The following is a 21,251-nucleotide window of genomic DNA, read 5'->3' as shown; positions in this document are numbered from 1 at the left end:
AGGTTTGTCAGATAATTCCTGATGCCATCTCCTCTTCCAGCTTGCCTGCTCCCCTCTGGCTGGCCCCAAGCACTGGCAGCTGGCCCCTCACTGTTATTACACAACATATTACAACTGCACAGACACTAAATGTAGCCACCACCGTTTAAATGAAAAAAAAAAAAAAAAGGAAGGGCTGTTGAGCCTTTTGCAGCCCTGCAGCAATTCCCAACTGGCCTTTTCAGAGAAAAACACAGCACCGTGCAGCTCCAAATGAATGGCTTGTTTTCCAGGCAAAGTCAATGGAACACCTTGAAACAAAGTAAGCACAGCAGCACCCTGGCTGAGAGGGAACGGGAGGTGTTTTTACAATGCCCTGTGAGATTGATAAGGGCAGACCCTGACTTAGGGAAGTGGTATGTGACTTGTCCAGGCCTCCATGCAGAAAAATTGGAGCTGCAAAAGAGTCTCAGTACAGCCAGATACAAACTCATACAAAAATGTATTTTTTCCCAAGACCAGTGGATGCGAGTGGAGTGGGGAATTTCTGTGCTGAGTTTATAAATTCAGAACTGGTTCTTCTCCGATTGCTTGTTACAGCAACAGGATAAGAGGTTGGGGGAATTTCTTTTACATTTTGAAGTTAAACGCTTCTCTCTTGGTGAACATTTCAACAGAGATTTGAAGAATCAGCAGTGTCCAAAACGGTCACCTGGCACCTGATAAAGATTCATTTGGTAAAATAATCTGGTTGGTATTATCCTGTAAACCAATTTCAGGGATCACTAATTGAGACTTTAAGCTTTAAAATATCGTCAGTTGCACTGCAAATCCATGTGTCTGCAGAGCCTTCTACAGCATTAGAAAACTCAGCCCATTCTGACTTTTATGGAGAGCAAAGACACACATTGTACCTTTAATTACGTGTTCTCTAGATGCTGAAATAAAATGAAACATACTTCTCCTTTTTCACTCTTAGTTTTATTATAAAAATCAACATTTCATTTGTTACAACTCAGTTTATAGTAATAATTGCAAAGGATTTTTTACAAGGTTTATATACACCGTACAAGTAAAGCACTTTATTTTACAAAAAAAAAAAAAAAAGTTAGTGAATGAGTGAATAGGGCTGGCCAAATGTTGGCCATTATAATATAAATACATCCTTGCAAAGCACCATCGTACTGAAGTTGATGAACAAGAGACACCAGCTTGCTTTAAGACAATGACAAACAGTTGAGAAAAAAAAAACAAAACAAACCAAAAACAAAACAAAGAGTTAAAATCTGAAAGCAGCACCAGATCCTTCACTTGCAAACAAGGCTAGTTCAGCTTAAGCCTGGTGGTATCCTCTTTACAAAAAAACACTTCCCTTTTCCACTGACTCTCCCCTGCATGGCTTAAGGTTGCAGCAATTTTAATCAGGACTTCAGAGCTGCTCCTGGTTCATCCAGAGAGGGGAACACTGCCTCTCCAACAGTTTGTAACAACCACCCTGCCCTCTGCTAGGACAATCCTGAATAAAACACCAACATTTTACTTACCCTGCCCTGCACAGTTCTGGTGTGAATCACCAGTCCCTATAAATGCTACAAATCCCTTCCCTTTTATAAGATGGAAAAGGAAGAAAATTTTGGATCACTACTGTATTTTGATTTCTTTTAGAAAAGAAACTGACTGTTTCGTAACCCTTTTCAAGCTATTAGTTCATTCCTAACTTATTGGCAACGTTTATATGTTACCTGCCATTAAGTTAAAGGTTAATTTTCAAGTCATACTAACACCAAAATGCAATTTAAAAAATCTCATTGCTAAGAAAGCAATTTCTGAATAGCAATGCTTAAATTATTTTTGCACTCAATGAGCCAGTTATTTTTCTGTTGCAGAACTAATAAGTAATCTGCACAGTACAGGTTCAGAAGCAGATTCTGTCACTAACAATACTGTGTGACAAACACACTCAAGGCAAAAAGGTCAGGAAAAGAAAAGTGTTTGATTTCTTCTTAAGAGGTATTTTGAAGAAGTCATCTGATCCAACAGCATGTGTGACCAGGGAGTTCTGTAGCTCAAGCAGTTCCCCCCAGAATGGTCCTAATTAATCAATCTGACATTTGCCAAGCAATCAGGAATGGAAGTAATATTCAAGACAGTGGCCTTTTCTTCATCTTAGCACAGGTTTAACTACTTTAAAGCTTAAACTGTGTTTAGGACTTACCAATGAAGCCATCTCTAGAGAATAAATAGAGAAGCAATGCAGAGCTGGAGACCACAACACCGTCAAGGCCCATTAGAGTAATAAATAGGAATGACAGGGATTTTCCACATGCACCTTCACTTGCAGCTGACTGCAACACCTGCCATGTCAAGCAGTTTGGGTGCAATTTTCTTCATAATTAGGCTAGGGCTGCAGCAGACTGCTTTTCATGTCCCTAAAAAAAACACAGAGGAGCTTTACTCATCTGCAAAATGGACTCCAGAAGTAGGGGAACAGTGTAAGAAATGTGCTTCCTCTGCTGCCTGGCCTGACAGAGCATGAAGAATTCAGGTGTTCTGCTGTCTGTCGTACAACCTGGCCAAAAGGAGCCCAGGGTGGGTGAGACACAGCAGGACAACACCCAGCATTGGCACTCTGGGAGCCAGGGAGGCTGAATCTATGCACAAGAGAAAATGATCAGCTTTGGGTAAGTGCCCATTATCAAAGATTTGGGTACCTGCACGCACACTTGTACTTGCACATGGGGAGGGAAATGCTGGGGCAGAAATACAGAATTTACGGTGCAGAAAGTTTCAACTTGCAGCAAAATGAATCCTTTTATATCAAATGGCTCACTTACGTATTTTGCATTTCTGTAAATATTTCATTTAATGTATGTGCACAGGTTGCATGAATTTGTATTCATGGAAACCATTCTTTCTTTCAAATGCAGATGCCATGTGTATGATCCATTTATCACATCGAAGTTATTTCCTAACAAATACCTTGGTATCCAAAAGCAGTGGGGAAATGAAGAGTGCCCCTTAGAAAGCCATGAACTGTATGCACCATGACATGCCAGGTAGAACTTTAAAAGGTAGACTAAGGTCTCACTAATGCTGCCATTTAAACATGCAAAATTAATTTTCAACAAATTATGCTGTAATTTGTGATGTTCTGTTTTTAGCTACAACAGACTGGGCATGCCAGCTATTCCCATCACCAGCCAGCTAGAACTGCCCAGTATCTACAGAGAGGAAAAAGTACACAAGGGCCCCTGTGTCAATGCCCTACTGTACCTGATGCTGTAGGATAAGGACCTTTATGCTTAACTGGAAGGACAAGGAACAATTTCCACTGCCATCAGTGAGATCCCTTCCATGCTAATGCTACAAACCCACTTCAGCAATCTCCTGAATGGGCATGTCTGTGTTATCTACAGTCCCAATACCTCAGTCAACTGGAGAAGCAGGAGAAAAGATGATCCTCACTAAGAGAGAGAGAGAGAATATGAATCACAACTGGCTCGGTGCCAAAGGGGAACAAAGAGAAAATGTTCAGTCTCAGCATTTATCCATTGGGAATGTGTCAGGTGTGGGTACTGGTCACATCAATAGTTTGGAGATCTGCCCAAGAGGAGCTTCACAAATCAGTAGATCTTTCAAAAATTTACTCCAGATTTCCTGAGAAAATACATGTATTTACAAAATCATATCACAGCCTCCTGCTCAGACAGGAATAGCCTGTTCTCTGTGCTGGGTATTTTCAGTGAAAAACCCCAGCCTGTCCACTTCCCCTCTCATGAACCTCCCAGAGGCACCCAAAATATTTGATGCACAAATTGAAACATCTGTATCAGAAAGACCTGATCAAGTCCTACATGGAATTCTATGGCAACCCCACTGACTTCAGTTGGGTTATGTGGATGTAAACCAGCACAGGAAGCAGCATGAGCCATATGCAGAGAATATCTTTCTTCTAAACAAATTCTTGCTTGTAATTAACAGACAGATTGACTGCAGGAAGCTCCCTCCAAGGGGATGCCTCAGTGAGGCAGTCCAGCTGCACCAGAAAGAGGATACCACTCCTTAAGCTCAACCATCCTGGAGTTTTTCAAAAAGAAATTGGCACACTGAGAAAAAAGCATTTTGCAAGAAGAGACCATTGCCATTGCAGTACAAGCACTTGGACTGAGATACAACAATACAATATTCTTCTGAGTTCATTAGTGCAAGTTTCCGCATGTGAACCCCACACGGAATGCTGCACATGAAAAAATGTAAACAACAGAGAAATTCTAATTCTCATCGGTGTGCCAGCCTCACCCCCACCCCGACACACCCGCCCTCCCCCCTTCATATATATGGTTTTCAGTTCCCTTATAGTTCACAACACCCTCCTCAACATCCATCCTGCTGGACAACACAAGGAAGCTTCTCCACCAGCAAGGAAGAGCCAGAAGAACAGCTACCACAATTCCTAGAAACCTAGAATGCAGCTGGGCAAAAACCCCCTTAGTATGCCATCTTCAGAGACCAACAATAGCCTGGAGATCACCAAGGCTGTTTAAGGTATTCTGCACTAGTAGGAAAAACCCTTTTATTACAGATGGAATCCCAATGACAGAGTTTTCCTTGGAGCTGAAACCAAATGAGGATCCAGTACTCCACATGAGTGGCAGCTAACAAGAATAATTTGTCACTAATTTTGTCAACAGCATCAATTGCAAGCCCATGCCATCTTTTCAGATAGCTTCTCTTTTAGTTGAAACTGGCTGCGAAGGAAGCAACAGAGAACAATAAAACCCAAAAGGCGCCTCTGGAAAGTTGCTATCCCCATTCCATACCCAAAGGTGAGGAGGCAGGAGCTCCCAGGACCTTTGTTTTGAGAGAGAAGACTCAGAGGGCCAGTCTGTGAAGGCACTGAGCACCTTTACTGGATGTGATGTCAAAAGAAGGTGCAAATGCACAATGCCATCTCAGACCAGGTATACTGTGTGCTCTGCTGCAACCTACAAATTCAAAGCACTGCACTGGAGTCCAAGAGGAGTTAACAATATCCTAGGTTGCCCCTTAAACTGCACAAATGATGTTTTCACTTGATTAATAATCTCCCTGTCAAAATCACCACGGTGAGGCTGATGGGAGAAGGGGCTAAATATGACAATATACAAAAATAGAGATGTGAATATAAAATGGTTTGGTTAAGAATATCTTGAAATTTGACATTCACAGCGGTTAATACTTAAGTATTAAACTCACACCACGCAAAAGAGGAGGTATGTCAAAATCATACTGAGAAAAACTGGCTTTACCTAACACAAAGAAAACATGAGCAGTTAATACAGCAGGGGAACCCCTTCCAATGAGCAAAACATCTATTTTTCTTATGGACAGCTGTTCCACTGAAAGTTAAATGCTTCCTTACTAGAAAAAAAAAAAATATATATATATATATATATATATGATTTGTATACTGTGATATCAATATACACTGGAAGTACTGCAAGGATATATTATTCATTTACAGTAAAACTAACAATTCATGGTTAAATTTATAGATTATAAATATGCTGTCTATATTATATGCGGTATAAAAATATTTGACATTTTGTGGGCACTAGGTCAAAATAAGATTTTCTTTTTTAAGGGACTAAAAATCATTCAGGTATATGCATATTACCCTTGTCAATGATGTGAGAATCGTACTGACCTGGTACAAAACAGAGTCCTACCATGCTGGCAAAATGAGGAGAGTAATGTATAGCATGATAATCACTGCACGACAAGGCTAATTAGGAGAAAACCCGGCATTTACAGCAGCCCAGTTCTAGCAGTACTTTAAATAGAAATATCATGAATTTAAGTGACACGGGCAGGAAGAAAGGATGAAGAAAAGACAAGAAAACCTAACTGGGGTTAAAAACCAAATTTTAAGATACACCCAACAAAAATAACTGAAATTCCAGAAGCAGGGAGAAAGCTTTAAACGCTCTCATTTGTTAAATGCATTAAAGAAAAACAGAGGTGCATTCATTTAAAAAAGTGTGCAATTGATTTTCTGGATTCACTGCTACGACTGCTGTATTCCTGTAGAAAACAAAGCCCTTTGTGTAAGGTTAATATCTGTCCTGACTGCATTTTCAAGTTTAACTTCAGTTGCTGGCCCTCTGCAGTTAACATAGAGGTTATTTGGCTACTTCCAAGTAGCTATGGTATGCTGCTCTGAGACGGACTTCTTTATTATTAATTACTTTAAACATTTTTGGTATTGACAAAACCCACGTATCACCTCACTGGACAAGAAACATATCCCAGTCCTTCCATTTCCTTATGTGCTCAGTCACTTCACTGGATTAAGGCATGTTTTTGTGTTCCACTTGCAAAAATAAAAACTTTTTGTACAAACGTCTGGGTTCTTTTATACAAAAATTTTCTCTTCTTATGGCACAAGCAGCAGCTGCTGTTTAAGAAAATATATAAATATCCTTTTTTTTCTTTTTTCTTTTTTTTTTTTTTAAACTCTTCTGTACAAACACCTTCAGCGCCCCTCCTCCCCACACTGAACTGTACACTGTGCTCCCGCAGGCGCGGCTCCCTCCCCCCCGTCCCCAGCGGAACCTTCCGTATTTACAGCGCGGCGGGCGCGGGGCGGGGGGCTGCCCCTCACGACGAGTCCGTGCAGGGCGACGGCGGCGGCGGGTACAGGTGGTGCGAGTAGCTGCGCTCCGTGTACGGCGACGGCGGGCAGCTCTCGCAGTTCTCCTCGGCAGACAGGTACTGGCTGCGCGGCGTGGGCGGCGGCGGCACCGGCTCCGAGTCGTAGTTGAGGTCGCTGGTGTAGCCCTTGGCGGCGGCCGCGGGCAGCCGGCGGCTCGGGGCGTAGTCGCTGTCGCACACGTCCGTGCTGCAGGGCGTCGTGGGCGGCGCGAAGTGCCGGTAGCTGTAGGGCCGGTAGCTGCGGCGGGGAGATGGAGCGGGAAAAGGGTCACTTTTCCTTCCTCAAAGGGGATATGGCAAGGTGGGAACAGAAAGCAGGGCAACCTCTGCAGTAATGCACAGCATGTCCTTGCCAAGCTTCCCTGCAGAAGGGCTACAGCGTTGGGCTTTACTCGTGGGAAATGAATTTTGTGCTCCAAAATGCTGGAATTGGACAGTGGGCCACGTCTGGTGTAAGTATTCTATCATCCCCTTTGGGTTAATTTAATCCATAGTGTTTGTTAGTTCCCCATCCCTGGACAGGGCATGGAGTAACCTGGTCTAGTGGAAGATGTCCCTGCCCGTGGCAGAGGGTGGAACTGGATGGGCTGAAGTTCCCTGCTACCCGCAGCACTCCCTGATGCCAAGATCACTGGAGAGCCCAGGTTTGCTCAGTGCTTCCCAGTTTCCAGATGTTTCCAGTGACCCTGGCACTGCCTGCTCAGAGATGCAAGGAGCACCTGTAAGAGCTGGTGCTGTGCCACAGAAAGGAGCAGTGCCTGAGAACAGTCTCTCACACAAGAGGCTCCCTAAGGGCTTAATAGAGGTAGAAAAAGTTGCTCCTAAGACAGTGGGGCAGGGAGGGCACCGGTGTGCATGTGCCTCTGTAACAGCTGTGTTGCAATTATATTTCCATTAGGCAGTTTCTGGATACTAACTTCCAGGGCCCCGACAGAAGACTGAAAATTACTGGGCACACTCATAGCACTCAGGAGAAACATTCCTTAGAGAAGTAACTGGGATGAAATTCTCAAAGGCTGCTACCACAAAACATCTTTTAAAATGAGCCTAAGATAGTTTCAAGGAAACAAATTAGAAAGGGAAATGCATGGTAACTACAACTCCAAGCATCACAGTCAGTGGCTGGGAACATGAGGGATGCAGCTCCTCTATAGTCAAGTCAGAATATTAGGAGAGAACTAAGATCAGAAGCAGCAAGAGCAGTTTATTTTTGCGTGGGGGAGCATTTGGAAAATACCAAGCCCTATGCTACATCCCTAATATAATTTATAATACTGAAAGTCACATCAGCTAACCAGCAGATGACCCATGCTGGTGCCCGAATTTGGTTTCTTTCATTAGAAAATTACTTGTAATTTCAAAAGATTTTTCATATGGCTACAAGGGATCATTATAAACATCTGGTCTGACCTTCTGCACAACAGAGGCCGTATTTTCTGCTAATGGAGAAGAGATGTCTGTTCAGCCCCAGAGACCTCATTACCCAAAGCCCCCAAAGGCTCTGTGTTAGGGAGGGACATCTTTCACACAAATACAGCACTCTCTTCTCACTGACCACATCTACTGGTGATTTGGGAGGGGAACCTTTACACCCTTGGGTAGCAGGGGTCTGTTGCTCTATTTTTGGTAACTTGCTATAAAATCATAACTAACTCCAGCATTCTTACAGGGAAGGTAAGAAAAATACATTCAAACAGAGATAAAATGCATGCTCATAAATACTAGTCAAGAGAAAATAAAGCAAAAGGTTAGCAATCTTTTCCAGATATTAACCCTTAATGTGTCAAACTAGAAATTCTATGCTTTATCTACACAACAACATTAATGTTATTTCTGACTTATTAGCCTTTATCTTGCCAACTTTTCCTCCACAGGGTATTTGCTTATAATTTCTGATAATTACGTAACAAATTATTTATGGCAGAAGCCTAAAAAAGGCAGGGTTCACTCCAGGGTAAGTTTTTTTGGCTCAAAAATACTCATGGCACTGCATTTCTTTTGGCATGTAGTTAGTTTTGTGATGAGTGCTGTCATTCTCCCTAAGGAATATACCCCAGGGATGTATCACTACCCACTTAGTGCATGATTTACCTCAAACAGTGCTGCACTTCCACACAGGCAGCAGTGACACGGTACACGTGAGCCCATTTAAGCACCAGTTTAGTGCTTGCAGAATTAGGGCTTTGATTGTAATTCTTACAGAGCAGAGGCTGCCTTTATTCTGCATTTTCTACACTAACTGCTTTGATCCTGACAGAAGTTATTGTAACAGTAATTACCTGTAGGATCTATGAGTGGATGGGCTGTTTGAAGAATAACCAAATTCCATGGTATAATGTGAACGTTCAGTAGCTGGTGATGGTGGTGGGTTCAAAATCTAAGGAGTAAGAAAGGAAAAAAGGCACTTTTAAAAAGGAAAGATACAAAGGGAACTTGAGAAAACACCAGTTTATAGTTTTTTGTACTGTCTAATAGGAACCTTAAGTAAAGAACTGCATACATAGCCCTCCCAGCAAACAGGATTTTTTTTCTGTTTATTCCCCAGCTCTTAAGCAGACCCTGGAAATGCCATTTGTTGCCACTCTTATTGGCTACTACTAAGCTCTTCTCAAAAAACACTGACTGCTTTGGCTATTTTGACATAGCCAGTGCTGAGAAGTAAAGTTGCAGCAAGCTGTTCAATTCTAGGTTGTCACTAGGGACACCACTGCCCAAGGCAGACTGGCAGATCTCTGCTCCTGCAAGCTGCAGTATTGCTCTGCTTATAATACTTGCAGCGTGCTGGCCAAGGCAAGCATTCCTTCCCTATGCAGGCATGTTCTTACTCCATGTATTTGGATTAATTTAAAGCAGATGTGAAGCCTGATCAGTTGATTCTCAGAACTGAAAACCAGCAGTTGAAGATTCCAGCCTTCACTGACCAAGCATGGGACTCTTTAACACTCAACAGTGGCTTGGTGAGCTCCATAAAAATACCCAAACCAGCCACCACAGATGCCAGAAGTGAAGAGACAGGGAGCTCTCTAGGGCTGGCACCAACTGTTATACAGCACTAGTGCAGCACACTGCACATTTGTGATGGAGGGATGTTATGGAGCTGCAAAACACTTGTTTACTTATTTACCTGCCACTTGTAAGACAGATGACACAAAGCTTCATTTTAATTCCTTGAAAGGTCTGTACAAAATCAACCTTAGTTTTACCTTCAGAGGCACATGGCAGAGTATAATGAAAGGAGATCTCTCTGCCAGAGCTGCTCAACATCTACAGAGATTTTTTTCATCTCTCCTGACATTCAATCTAATGTCTTTCTTCCTGGCACTGAGCTCTCTCACAACTTTTTTTTTTAATTAAGTGAAAATTTCTAGACCATTTTGGAAAAAGATAATCCTCTTCCCTTTCAAAATCACTTACTCCATATCCAAACAAGTTTATTAGACTAGAATTCTATATCAAAACATTAATCTGTCCATTGATTAACCTTTAGAAAGACACTGTCACTTCCCTGGAAGTTATTAAAGGTTTATGAATAACAGAATGACTTACTGGAGGAAAGTAAGTGCCTTTGGTACTTGAAGAACTGCTGGAGGAGGCTCCTGTAACATGGGCCCTGTCATAGGGTGGGCCGCTGCTCCCTCCCATAATGCTGAGGGAGCTGATGACAGATTTACCTCGAGACATACCTGAAGAACAGAGATGTATGTCAGTACTCAATTCTTCCTCAATTCACAAACAAATGAAGCTTAAAAAAATAATCTAGAGGACAACAGCAGTATAAGCACAACTTGCAAACCCAAAATTAATTATCTTGGTATTAAAACCAAATTATGCTCTGAGAGGAGCCTGCTGGATCTAAAAGCCACAAGTTACAGTACATATTTAATCAATATATACAGAAGCAACACATATAGATGAAGCAAAATGTTGTGGTTAAGTTTTACTGTTTAAACAGCAGTAGCACCAAGTACCAGTGCTTGGACTGGTACTGGAAAATTCATCATTAAATGAAATAAGCTGAGACCAAAGTTATTGCTGATCATTACAGACTTGGCAAGAAGTCTCACAAGCATACAAACTTAGACTGCAAACCTACCAAAAATAATCACATAATGTTTAAAGTCCCATGAATATAACTCTGTGTAACTTTACCCTGTACTGTTGTGAAACTTTGCTGGTGCTACAATAGCCCAGAAAGGGGATTCCTTAGTAGCAAAAGAAGAAAGTGCACAATGTGTGCATTTATTGAAGCTTAGATTCTGCTAAGTACCTAAATGCTTGTGAACAACACAGGTACAATAGCAGTTCATTATTGTGAAGAAGGATGGCAACAAGCCTTGGCGGTCCTGGCTTCCCACAGCTTCCAAGAACTGCATCTGGAGCAGACATTTCCTGTACACAGAGGCACAGCATCCTCAAGTGCAGCTGTGGGGTGCCAGGGACAAGGATCATCCCCTTTACTTACCAGGGAGAGACCCTGACAGAGAGCTGGGGTGAGGCACATAGCCCAGAGGCACTGGGGCTGGCCCGTGCACCACGTAATCATTGGTCATGGTTTCCCCATCACCCTTCATGCGTGGGCACAGCACCCTCTGGCAGATGAAGTACATTGCTCCCACCACAAAGACCGTAAGGATCACACCAATGATGGAGCCTATGGTGTTGTTGGGCTGTGGTGCAGGTTCCTCCGTTGTGTCTAAAAGGGAAAAGGAAAATCAGACCATGTAAGTTTAGATCAACATCAGTTTTTCTTGCATCTTTCCACTTTCCTCCCCTTCTGTAGGCAGACAACAACTTTCAACTTAATATATGGGAGGAACAAACAGGCCCTAGGACAGGTCTGTTCAAAGACTCTGAGTGTCCATAAGGGCTACCTGCAGCCTCCAAGATGACCTCCAAACATGCCATGAGGTTTTTCCGATCACAAATAACAGGAAATAAGTAGTAAGAACATGCATGTGCAGGGGGAGTGATGGCCGTGTTCTTGCTTCAGGCTGACAAGCAGAGCTTTCCTTTGAACTTGATGAACAACACCTGCAGCCACATCTCCAGATGACACTGTGCAGGGGACTCCTCTTGTGCTTTTCTTGTCACCGAAGATGGCAACAACTGCTTTTCATGTCACACCTCGGCTATCAGGGTAACAGACTGGCACTCCCTTTTCTCAGCAGTCTAGCAATCACTTATGGAGCACCACCGTGACTGTTCAGCAGTGATGAATCTGGGGGTTGCTGCTGTTTATTAAACTACCCAAACTACTCCACATCTGACCTAGACTTATGGTTACAGATACAGCTGAGCATCAGCCTGAGATGCCACCTTACAAGGAATCTGTACCCAAAACAATTATTTAACAGTCAAAATGAGTGGCTTTCCCAACAAGACCAATTCTAAGCAATGACATTTCTGGGAGTAACTGACAACCCCCTGCCTGTGCTCATGAATTTGACAAGAAAGGCAGACTTTAAAGTATTTTCTGTTCTAGTCAGTGTTTTACATCTTACGCATTACTGAAAGTTTTTTTCTCAACACATTTTCTTCTCCCTGAACACCAAACCCACACTTGAACCAGCTTGTCACAGTCTACAGAGATAAGTAAACAGACTTCTGATCATAGTGAAAGAGGGATGGTGACAACTGCCATCTTATTCTGGGTGGGCCAATTTTCCATCCTCTGTTAAAAAACTGGAGAACATACAAAATCTAATAAAGGAAACTACACAAGCCTGTGATAATGTCACTAGTGACTTGGTAGCATGACAGATCATCTCTTAATACTCCTTCCTAAGATCAAGGGTCCAACTCTGGCTTTGCATTTTCAAATTATCTGTGTGCCAGCTGTGGTATATGGATCTCTAACACAAGACAAGATGTCCCTATTTACAATTTCTTTTAAAGCACCAACAGTGAAAGTGAACTTTTGAGTTGGAATTTTAAAGGCAGTGGCTTTCTTGTAGAGCCCTGGAGATTTCAAGGTAGGGGATATCACATGTTACAAATCAGAAATCAAGCTCAGAATTACATCCTTTCAAGATAAAAAAAAAGAAATTTTAGAAGGTTTACTCTATAAACAGAGTGCTCCTCTGATTCTAAAAGCACCTGCTATTAATTCTCTGGATGAGAGAACCACAAAGCAGAGAAGTTATATATGAACGCCTCATGCCAGTAAATATTTTTTTAATATTGCACCAACTCAGCACATAAACATTATAGTAAAACAAACCTTTTACTTCTTTTAAAATTTAAAAAAAAGTAAGAAGAAACATAACAGGCATTCTCTGCCTCAGAAACTACTTGTTCAGAATACTAATTATTTTTGTTATTCCTATTCCACCACATTGGGCATTAATTGCATGACAGCAGTTATGAAGCATTAATTCTGGGAACAGCTAATTCAGTCTGCTTGGCAGAATAAAATCAAACTTGTAGGAAAGGTGAGAAGCAAATTTTGGATGCTGCAACCAAGTCTCCAGTCTCAGGCAGTACACTTACAACATCCTTGCTCATCAGAGCTGTCACTGCAGTCCAGGTTGTGATCACACTTCTTGCTTTTCCCGATGCACTGCCCACTGGCACAGCGGAACTGATCCGTTAAACACAGCACTGCAAAGAACCCCCATGCCAACAGTCAGCACCAGAAACGTCTCTTGAAAATCATTAAGAAATAAAGACACCAAAGCATACAATCAGGAGTATCTTGGGAGAGCTTGGAGTGCTGCAAGCTTCATTTCTGGAAGTAGCCAGTGGAACACTGTCAGTCAGTCACGTGAACCATGCAGAGCAAGTGACTCAGTGTTCTGTTGAGGATAGCGCACACTGGTACCGGGGCTTTACTGCCTGCTTACAGTAAGAACACTACAAGATAAAGTGACCCTCATCTAAAATAACTCAGAGGCCATTGAGAAGACAGGCACTTATCCCAGGACATGGTTATTGCAATATTACCATAAGAATCTCCAAACCCAAGCATTTACTGTAATATAAGAGAGAAGAATTAAGTTATGAAAAATAAATCTGCCAAACCATGATAATAAAATTGTTTAAGAAAGATAAATGTCCTTCTTGATGTCCTTGTGCTCTTCCTGTAAACCAGAAAAGTCCTCAATCATGAGACAATATATTGACTTGATATTATGTTTTTAAACTGAAACAAAGGACAAAATATAAAACTCAAGCTTTGCTAGTACACTGAAAAAATAAAAGGTGCTGCAGGCAAGGTGTTGGCTGCTGCTGTTTCTACATATTCCTGCCTCCTGTTTCTCATAAATCCAGAAATCCTTTTTTGTCTTCAGCTGAATTAAGAAGTTAAACTAAAGGCTTTTCTGATTTGTAATGAACTTGAATACTCTCAGCAACAGGACCACTTTGAAGGTGATAAACAGCCCCTAGTCTGACATCTCCAGTTGCTGAATGACAACTGGGAAGCTAACTTGCACAACACATTTTCAGATGTCAGCATCTCAGCTGGCTAATAATCACCTTTCAGCACACAGGAATTCCAGCTCTGTTTTAGTTTGAGCTGGAGCACATCTTTTGGAAAGGAATTTAGCCTTGATTTAAAGTCATTTCAACAGTCTCCTCAAAGAAGGAAAATGCACTGAAAAGATATAAAGAAGAAGCATCCTTTCAAGCTTACAAGCTGTCCCTACAACTCTTCACTACATCTGCAATTGGGAAAGAATGAGTTTGCTCAGATTTCATGTTTTGTAGTGGTGGAGCAGTTCAGATTTCACCAGCAAAACCTGTCCTTTCCAAAATGAACTTAATTCTCATTGTGCTGGCAACAGCACTTCCCTCTGTAAAGACAGCTTAAATACTCTCTCTTTTGCTGTGCTCTGTCGAAGGAGGTCTCCAGAAATCTCCTCTGTCTCTCACTTATTCAGAAAAGCTCATTTTGTTCAGGTGTTGTAAAATAAACAATCCCAAAACTTTTACAAGGCACACAAAAAGCCATGACAAGAATTTGCTCCACTTTGTAGTTCGCTCCCAGATACTAAGTTTTTAGAGCTTAATCATGCCATTTTTGATAGTACTTTTCACAAACAGCATTTAAGCCACTTTGATGGATATCACTCTTAATTTCCACTTCACGGTAGAGAAACGAAAAGTATGGAGTTATGAAATAACTTCTGTTTAACAGACCCGTTTAAAAACCAGCAGAACTTTGGATCTTTTCAAATCCTACTCAGCAATAACACTGGTACTCCTCCCAGTGTCCCTGTGACAGGTACATCTCCATCCCACTTGGCAGTATCCTCCGTACCTTCGCAGTTCTTCTCATCCGAGTTGTCCTGACAGTTGGCTTCCCCGTTGCAGCGCAGGGCACTGTCTATGCACTGCCCACTCTCACACTGGAACTGGCTGTCAGAGCACACTGGGCAGTTCTTCTCGTCACTGTGGTCCTCACACTCAGTGAACCCATCGCAGCGCCAGGCCACCGGGATGCAGTCAATCTCACCTGTGAAACAGGTGAACTGCTGAGGGGAGCATGTTGGTGGTTCTTTGAAAATCAAGCAAACAAATAGAAGTTAAACATCCAGGTGAACAAACAGAAGATCAGGACAGGACAAGAGCTCAGCTGCTTTCCTATACAAAGCAGCTGATGAACAACGTGCCACAAGGTCACTTCCACAGCCACTGCGTTCACAGCCACTTTTGCAGACCTTGAGGCCAGTGTGACTGATGCAGGCTCACATCAACAAAGGCTTGACAGACGAAGAACAAGAGGAACAGAGAAACACGCACACTCAAAACACATTTATTTTCTTCCCTTCCCACTTCAGACTGTCACACCTTTCTGTTAGTAAGACTTCAAGTCAAAGTCATCACACTCTTCAACTCTCCCTTTCCTGCAACACCACTGTATACACAGCCAGTTGCTTACTCTCTTTTTCATGTTTGACAGTCATTGTATAGAAGATGTTAAAAGGATGTAGTGTGCTGGAGATGAATGCACTGTGACTCGGTGTCTAGTTATGTGCCCTTCACAGCTCTATTCAGTCAAAATTATTTTAAAACAAAAAACTGCTCCATCTAGGCAAGTTCCACTACCTCAACATATCTGTTAGCTGTTATTTAACATTTACTACATTAACTGTTAATCTTAGTCAGTAAGTAAGTGTGGATCTTTTCCCTTTTTTAATCCCCCTTTCCTCCTGTGGCTTTTTGGCCTGGTACTAAACTTGCTCTGAGAAAATATCTGGATTATGTTAACTCTTGTTCCATTGTGAGACCACACGTCGCCTCGATGGCGAGATGATTGCATAATAAATCCATTCAGTCCAGTGGCACCAAAGTGCCTGTCCTCTCCCCTCTTCCAGCCCCACCCCTGGAGACACCAGGGCGTGGGCTACAGTGGCCATATCTCCATGGAAGGAGGCAACTTGCCCTTCTGGGACTGCAGTTCAGAAAGTCACGCACAGGGTGAGCTTGGGGAAGACAACAGAGAAGAACAAAACAGCACAGGCTGTGCAATGTGGCAGAATGTGAGAATCTACCACTGCCTGAAAAGGCAGAACATGGGGAGTGACAGCAAAAAGTAATAAAAATCATACAATTAGAGAATCAAGTTGAAATAATAGGTTGAGTCTTAAGTCTTAAGTAGAAAGGGTGAACAGAAATCCTTTTTCAACAGTTAGGGATTTTTTTCTTCTTCCCTTACTCCTTCTCAATACTTGCAAATTTAGCTGGAGGGTGGAGGGAAAGAGGTGAGTCTGTACAGGTGTGTAACAGCACCTGGTGCACTGTCACATTCCTCTGGCTCAGAAGCCATCCCTGCAGATGGAGACCCTCCCCAAGGCCAAAGCTAAGAGCTCAGTGGCACAGAACTTGGGAAGGACTCACCTCCGCAGGACAGCTCATCCTGCAGCAGCACCAGGTGCACGGGGCAAGAGCAGCGCGTGGAGCCGTCCCCCTTCACAATGCAAATGTGGGAGCAGCCACCATTATCCTGAGAGCACGGATGTTGTCCTAGGATTTTAAAAATAAGACAGGGACTGATAAGAAATCCCCAACTATTTTATGACCTTTCAGTCATTTCTTCATTACCCCCTACCTCCTGGGGAGAGGATTAATGAAAAATCTCTGTTAATGTTGTATTTTGTTGTGTGTATTTCTCCCTTTACACACATCTATAATTATACATTGGTAACTCTCCATGATCTGAAACTACTCTAAGAATTTATACTAAAACAGTACTCAAAGCATTTTGCTTCTTGTGTGAGGTAGCAGTAGTTCTCCACAGCAAATCACACATTAGCAATACAAAAAGATGTCTTGGATTCCATACTTCATTTTCTCTACCAAAGACCATTAAAAAAATAAACTTTTCTAATTTACAAATTCTGAAGCTTCCACACAATCTCTGAAACTCAAATTAACATGCTCTAGATAAATATGTCTCTTCATTTTAATGTTTAATAAGGACAACATACTTCTCTTGGAACTCCTGACAGATTTACTGAGATTAATAGCACACAAAACTAGTAGTAGTCTGCACTGATGTTTTAATTAAACATCCCCAGACATTTTTCTACATATTTCTCCAAGGCATGCACCACAGCCTACTAACCAGGCCTATTTCCTCCAGGATGACAGCAACTCTCCTGCTTTAACCATTCATCTCCCACCACTTCAAGCATGTGTGCGTGGAAAGGCCTGGTAAGCAGAAACTTTTTAACGTGCAGCCATGATCAACACAAATTGCTATTTAATACACACTTCCTTTGTGCAATGCAACATTGCTCTTCTGTCAATTCCCTTTCGGTATGAAATACCACCACCAAAAATTGTTCACTTTGCCTTCAAGGCAGGCAGTCCACTGAAACATTGACAGCTGGTGACAGGCCCTGAGAGCTGTGCTTGCCTAAACAGTGAACACCCAATAGCAACGCACTAGCATGATCCAGAAAGTCCTCTCTTAGGGATAACAGGATGTTTCCACTGTGTCTAGAGACACTCAAATGCCAGGTGCCTGGATGGGACTACCAATCAAGTTGTCATCAGCAACAAAACATGATGCTGGAGTTTTGATAGAATTCCAGTCTGTTGCCAAGTGCCTGAAGGAAACAACCTAACAGCACCGATACCAACTTCTCACCCCCTCCATCTGCACTGATGTTGATCAGCAACAAGGCACAACAGGCTCGTGTCTCTTGGCTCGAGTCTCACAGGCCCTGTTTGCACCTGCAAGCAGGGATTGCACTCACTGTATTCCTGCAGGTTGAGCTCCTTCACAGCATGGATGTCACTGAGTTGTGCAATACGAGCCTGGACCTTTGTACGTCCTTCTCGACCAGTCATATCAATCTTCTCAATCATCTGCTGCTGCCTGTCAATCCAGTACAGCCAGTTCTCAAAGACAGTTAGTCCCACAGGCTGCAAGATATTGGAGTCTTCCAGAACGATCCTGTTAGCACCTGCAGAAGGGAGAGAGTGCTTTGGTTCTACTACGCAAAACTGTCAGAAACATCTTCTACACTACTCACACCATTATTTTTCACTACTTTTATGCTACTAGGTAAGCATACTACAAAAATCCAGGCAGTTCTGGGTCCTCTGATGCAAGACTAATGCATTTTGCAGACAGATGATCAAATTTTTTTTCAGCTTTCACCAAGAAGAGAGTTTTTGTGCTCAAAAAATATCTAGTGTATTTAAGAAGCACCTGGAGTGGAGGGGGTCATCTCTCATGAGCCTTTCTCATGAGTCTCTTATCAATATGATGGAAATAACTAGTTCTTTTCATTCTTTTTTCCCTTTTTGAGAGATTAATTGCTTTGTCTTGCCATACAACGGGGAATAAGAAAATGGATTATTGGCTTCAGCTAACCCATACAAGATAAATTCCAAGTGAAAGCAGGGTAATTAGGACTTCTCACATGAATGATGAGATTAACACTTCTGACTTCCTCATGTTCTTTTCTTTCAGCTACATTACCTTCGCTAAGCTGCTAGTGCTAAATTGGGAATGCTCCTTTCTTTCTAGCAAAGACTTACTTTCCTGAATTCCTTTAGCAATCACCAGACAAGAGGCCTTACACCTCTGAATTGTTGTTGATTTCTATGCCAGATTTTCTGGCATTAATACAGTCAAGAGCAACTGTCACATTTCATGGTTAACTCTCCACATGAACAGAACACAGCCAACAGTTGCTTTAAAAGTATCACTAAACTCTGAAGACAGTGAAGACTTTGTAACTCACACAGAAGAAAAATGTTAGTCAAAACCTGAGGGCTCAGGAGGGAGGCTTAATCCATGCTTCCTTTATTTAACATGATGACGTGCTCATTAACAGTCAAATATTCAGTGAGTTGATCAGATTCTGAGCACAAAATTACTTGCGAAGCACATGGAATCTGCTTCAATTTCGAAAAGCTGAAACAGGATCACACAAGTCAAGGTAAAGCTTGAAAATTTACCTCTAAATCCTGGTATTTCTGATATCTGAGCTCACTACTGTGCTTATTTTTCACTTCTACTACAGCTTTACATTGTTCATCCATAGAATGATTTACCCTAAGTTTTTATATTTTTGTTCTGTGCAAATATACTAGAATAACTGAATACCAGGGAAGAAAATCTACCTTAGCCACCCAAGATAACTTTACAGGACAGAAGACATATGTACTTCATGATTTTGTACTTTGAATAAATTCTATCCCTCTCTGCTTTGTTTAGTAGCATGAAGGTGTTTTTTGCTTGTTGAGAATTTAATCAACATTATGTCAATGATGATGACTTAGAAACAAATTCAGCTATGAAAAATGAATTTACCTCCTTTTCACTAAATGCACAGAGAGCTCATAAATTAAGTAACCTTCCAAATATTTACCAAGCATTGAAACCTGAAGGAAAACATGGGAATTCAAATCAGCTAGGCTGGGCTCTCACCTCCACTTTGGAGCAACACCAGCAATGATCTGATTAAGAAAAGACGTTGATGAATTCTGAAGGAGGTTATACCCAGACTGATGTAGAAATGAATAGACTGAGTGATGTAAGTCAACCTAAATAACTGCAACCATCTATTAAACTCCAATAACATGACTAATTCTGTCAGGAAAAGGTAAGAAACAGAAACCTGCATCTTGAGAAATAAAGTTAAGCTGAGAATAGGGCAAAATGCAAGGAAGACAGGAAGGAATACAAAAGCTAAAACCTTGACCTACCCAAATGTAGTCTGTACATGCCCTGCTCTGCCATGCCCATGTCAATCAGCATGGATTTTGCAGCATGTTCCTAAAACTCTGAAGCTTAATATTTTCACTGCCTTAATGTCTTAATCTTTCTTTTTAATATTTGTGACCAAGTGTAACTGACTATTTCTGACTAAATTGAGACATTAAATCCCTTCTTCCATAAACCAACAATGAAACCCGAAGCTGACTCATCAGGGTGCTAGTCTCCTTTATTGGGAATGTCAGATGAAAGGGAGACATGATTAAGAGGAGCTTTGTCTCCTGGCATCACCATCCCCTTTCCAGCAATACCATTTACAAAAAGACTTAAAACCAACCAAATAAATACAAAAATCAGGACACACCCATAGCTCATTCTATTTCCAAATAAAAATTACTTAATTCCAGAATCATTAGACATTTCCAAATCACAATAATTATTCTGGAATAGAAGAACTAATTTCCAAATAGTTTCCATGGCAGGGAGCTAATTCCAGTCATCTTTTCATAAACAACCCCTTAATCATGTGAAGAATCTGCTTAACTTCAATAGGATCTCCCATTTGGGCAGAATAACCAAGTCCTAACTGCATGCCTGAAGGACAGGGAGGAAAAGAAGGACTACATCACATAAAAGGCATCCTAGCTGTCCTTGTCTTTATGGGTACTGGAATCTACAGAACTGACAGAGCAAGAGACTGAATGTTTTTAAGAAGCTAACATGCAGAAAAATTACTCAGCTGGTCCAAAGAGCTTATTAATCAGCCTTCCTAAGCACGGGAATGCATCTCAGCAGTCAGCAATTTATTGTGGTGATTAAAGCAATCTATTTGTGGTGCAAATGCCAAAAAGCAAGGGAGGTTTTGGAATGGTTTTTTCTTGTGCTCTTCGAAATATGGTTTGTAAAGTAAAAACTTTTACTACATAACATTGGTGATCCAGCAGCCACATCTTTAAGGAAAAAAAAGAAGCAGAATCATTAAACCTAGACTGAATTAGAATTTAGACCCATCTCCTTGTCTGGTGTTCTAATTTCAGGAAGATAACAGACAAAGAGAGAAATAAAGCACATGTAATATTCTCCTCCCTGTTACTCTGTTACTCATGCAAACCCTGGATCTGGGACAGCTTGGAATGTACCAAGCAACACCACAGCACTTTTTTTTTTTGTTGTTCTTTAATAATTCACTAACTCAGGTTGTGTCTTGCATTTTAAAACAGTAAACAATCGTCATATCACAGTTCAGTAGTGACCCTGCATCTTCCAGTGACACACCACTGAAAAAAATTACTGTCTTTCTGAGCTTAAATTCCAACCATCTAGGAAAAACAAGATGTTTTCCAAACCAAAAGCTTATTCTAGGAACTTTAAAAAAGGCTGAAAATTCAAGTGGTGTCAACAG

General features: G+C 41.6%; 1 protein-coding gene across 3 annotated transcripts in view; it reads right to left on the bottom strand.

Moving 5' to 3' along the window:
* Nucleotides 1-952: 952 nt before the first annotated feature.
* LRP6 (LDL receptor related protein 6) overlaps nt 953-21,251 on the bottom strand; it is a 117,712-nt gene continuing 97,413 nt past the window's right edge. For 2 of the 3 annotated variants that reach the window (XM_041485971.1, XM_041485973.1), the window contains 8 exons: nt 17,877-18,086; nt 16,513-16,638; nt 14,933-15,169; nt 13,162-13,272; nt 11,135-11,365; nt 10,219-10,355; nt 8,952-9,049; nt 953-6,910 (listed from right to left, as the gene is read on the bottom strand). In XM_041485971.1, the coding sequence (XP_041341905.1) occupies nt 6,619-6,910; nt 8,952-9,049; nt 10,219-10,355; nt 11,135-11,365; nt 13,162-13,272; nt 14,933-15,169; nt 16,513-16,638; nt 17,877-18,086 (1,442 nt within the window). In that variant the 3' untranslated portion in view covers nt 953-6,618. The remainder of the gene's footprint in view (nt 6,911-8,951; nt 9,050-10,218; nt 10,356-11,134; nt 11,366-13,161; nt 13,273-14,932; nt 15,170-16,512; nt 16,639-17,876; nt 18,087-21,251) is intronic. The other variant, XM_041485972.1, reaches the window with a different exon arrangement.

This window comes from Pyrgilauda ruficollis, unplaced genomic scaffold (genome assembly GCF_017590135.1).
Source record: "Pyrgilauda ruficollis isolate IOZ18807 unplaced genomic scaffold, ASM1759013v1 scaffold73, whole genome shotgun sequence".
NCBI lineage: Eukaryota > Metazoa > Chordata > Aves > Passeriformes > Passeridae > Pyrgilauda > Pyrgilauda ruficollis.
Note: the sequence above shows the minus strand (reverse complement) of the source record. Positions and strands in the feature narration are given on the sequence as shown.